A 1803-nucleotide genomic window follows, 5' to 3' on the forward strand; every position below is an offset into this window, starting at 1 on the left:
GGGGAGAGGGAGAGGGGAGAGGAGAGGACGTCGGCCGACCACACGTCACAGGTGCTCAAGGTCGAGCAGACGATCGTCGGGTCAAAGAAACCGGTAGGTGGCGCTGCGTGTCGGCGAGAGAGGGGGCGAGGTGGGAGAGGGGGAGGAAGAGGAGAGAGGGGAAAGGGGGAGGAAGAGGAAATAGAGGTGGGACGGCAGGAGAGGAAAGAGTGGATGGAGGGGAGAGGGGAGGGGAGAGAAGAGTCATCTCGAGTCTGTCTCATCTCAATTCGTCCCACCCTGTCTCTAATGCGCCCTATCTACACCCCCCACCAGAGCACGGGCTTTCCCAGGGATGGCAGTTTTCTCCCCCTCCTCCCAGCGGAAACGTTCGTTAACGCTGGATACGCACATATCAGCGGCGGTTGTCGCTTTTCATTGATTCCGCTCGTACAGTAGCGAATACGCCATGTGCTGCCCTCTCTCGGGCGAAAACGATGCTAACGCCGCGGGTAACTTTATCGATTGTGAGCTTCAGTATGAGTCATCGCGCAGGTGGCTGTTAGCGAATTGTCGATATCTCGTGTCATTTCGTTTTATAATGCAGGAAATAAATTATTCATCAACCTAATTAGAACATTAGCGCGTGTAAATATAAACATGCACGAAAATCAAATGATAATGAAGCGTGCGATACATATTTTGTCGTTAAATTGTGCCGCAACCAGAAAATGATTTATTACACACCAGAAATTGTTTGTGCGGCCAGTTCCTAATAAGGTGTTAGAGAAGCCCTAATAGGCATCGCTTCTCGGCCTTTTGGCTAAGATCAAAGTGTAGTATCTGTTCTTATCAGCTTAATATCTGATACGTCCCCTACCGGGGACCAGAATATTAAACTGATTTTTGGCATTGGGAGGTGAGGTCAGTGCTTGCACTCCCACCTCCACGGGTTGGTCTGGTATTGCAGTACCTCCAGAATCGGCCCACTCCCCCCGGGGAGAAAAATACAATCAAAAGTTATGAAAAACTACTAAAAGGTTCATGAATGTGGTCAGCGTGCTTTAATGCGTTATCGTTATTGAAGTTTCAAGTGTTGGTGAGTTTCATGCTTCTAGTACTGACCGTAATATGTTTTAGTAACGTTGGTGTGATGATTCCTCGTAATGTATATAAATATATAAAATATATATTGCTTCATCGTATATGTTTTGAGAGTAAGTTAGACGTGTTGTTTCTAATTGGTGTGCATGTTATTCGAACGGGATAGGTTTGGTTTTTTCGAAATTAATTCATGCGTGTGCTCTGTTACTAATGGCGCTCCCATTGTTTGCAGGCGAGTTTGATAGTAATTTGTAAAATGATTTGGCAGGCGTTACGTCCCCTGAGCGAGACTTCATTTCCTACCCCCACTCTCGTAATGGCGCGGAGAAATTTTCCCAGAATTTCCCCCAAACAAACCGCTAATGAACACAAAGCTAACGACAACCTCTCGTTACCCGTCCGTTACCATAGAAACTGGCCGCGCCTCATCGGAGGCTGGTGTGCTACTGCCGCCTGTACGAGGTCCCCGACCCGAACAAGAAGGAGAAGCCGGGGCTTCACCAGCGAGAGATCTTCCTCTTCAACGACATCATCGTCGTAAGTTGACTCATTACCATGGCCGATGATGTTGGAACGGAAAGTATTCTGACAATTGGCTCGATAACCATCGCGTCGTGGAATCATTGTGTCGTGACCATTTCACAGCGACATATCTCGTTAAATTGACTACGTCACGAATTTTCTATGGTGGTGTATATTTGTAAAAAAAATTGTTGATTG

At 47.2% G+C, this 1803-nt stretch overlaps 1 protein-coding gene across 1 annotated transcript in view; it reads left to right on the plus strand.

Moving 5' to 3' along the window:
* The window catches only part of LOC106817255 (IQ motif and SEC7 domain-containing protein 1-like), a gene marked incomplete at its 3' end in the record, with an annotated part of 21182 nt that overhangs the window by 8188 nt on the left and 11191 nt on the right, over positions 1-1803 (plus strand). Inside the window, exons 4-5 of the mRNA XM_014821915.1 lie at positions 9-93; positions 1495-1620. Coding sequence (XP_014677401.1) covers positions 9-93; positions 1495-1620 — 211 coding nt within the window. The remainder of the gene's footprint in view (positions 1-8; positions 94-1494; positions 1621-1803) is intronic.

This window comes from Priapulus caudatus, unplaced genomic scaffold (genome assembly GCF_000485595.1).
Source record: "Priapulus caudatus unplaced genomic scaffold, Priapulus_caudatus-5.0.1 Scaffold1652, whole genome shotgun sequence".
Lineage (NCBI taxonomy): Eukaryota > Metazoa > Priapulida > Priapulimorpha > Priapulimorphida > Priapulidae > Priapulus > Priapulus caudatus.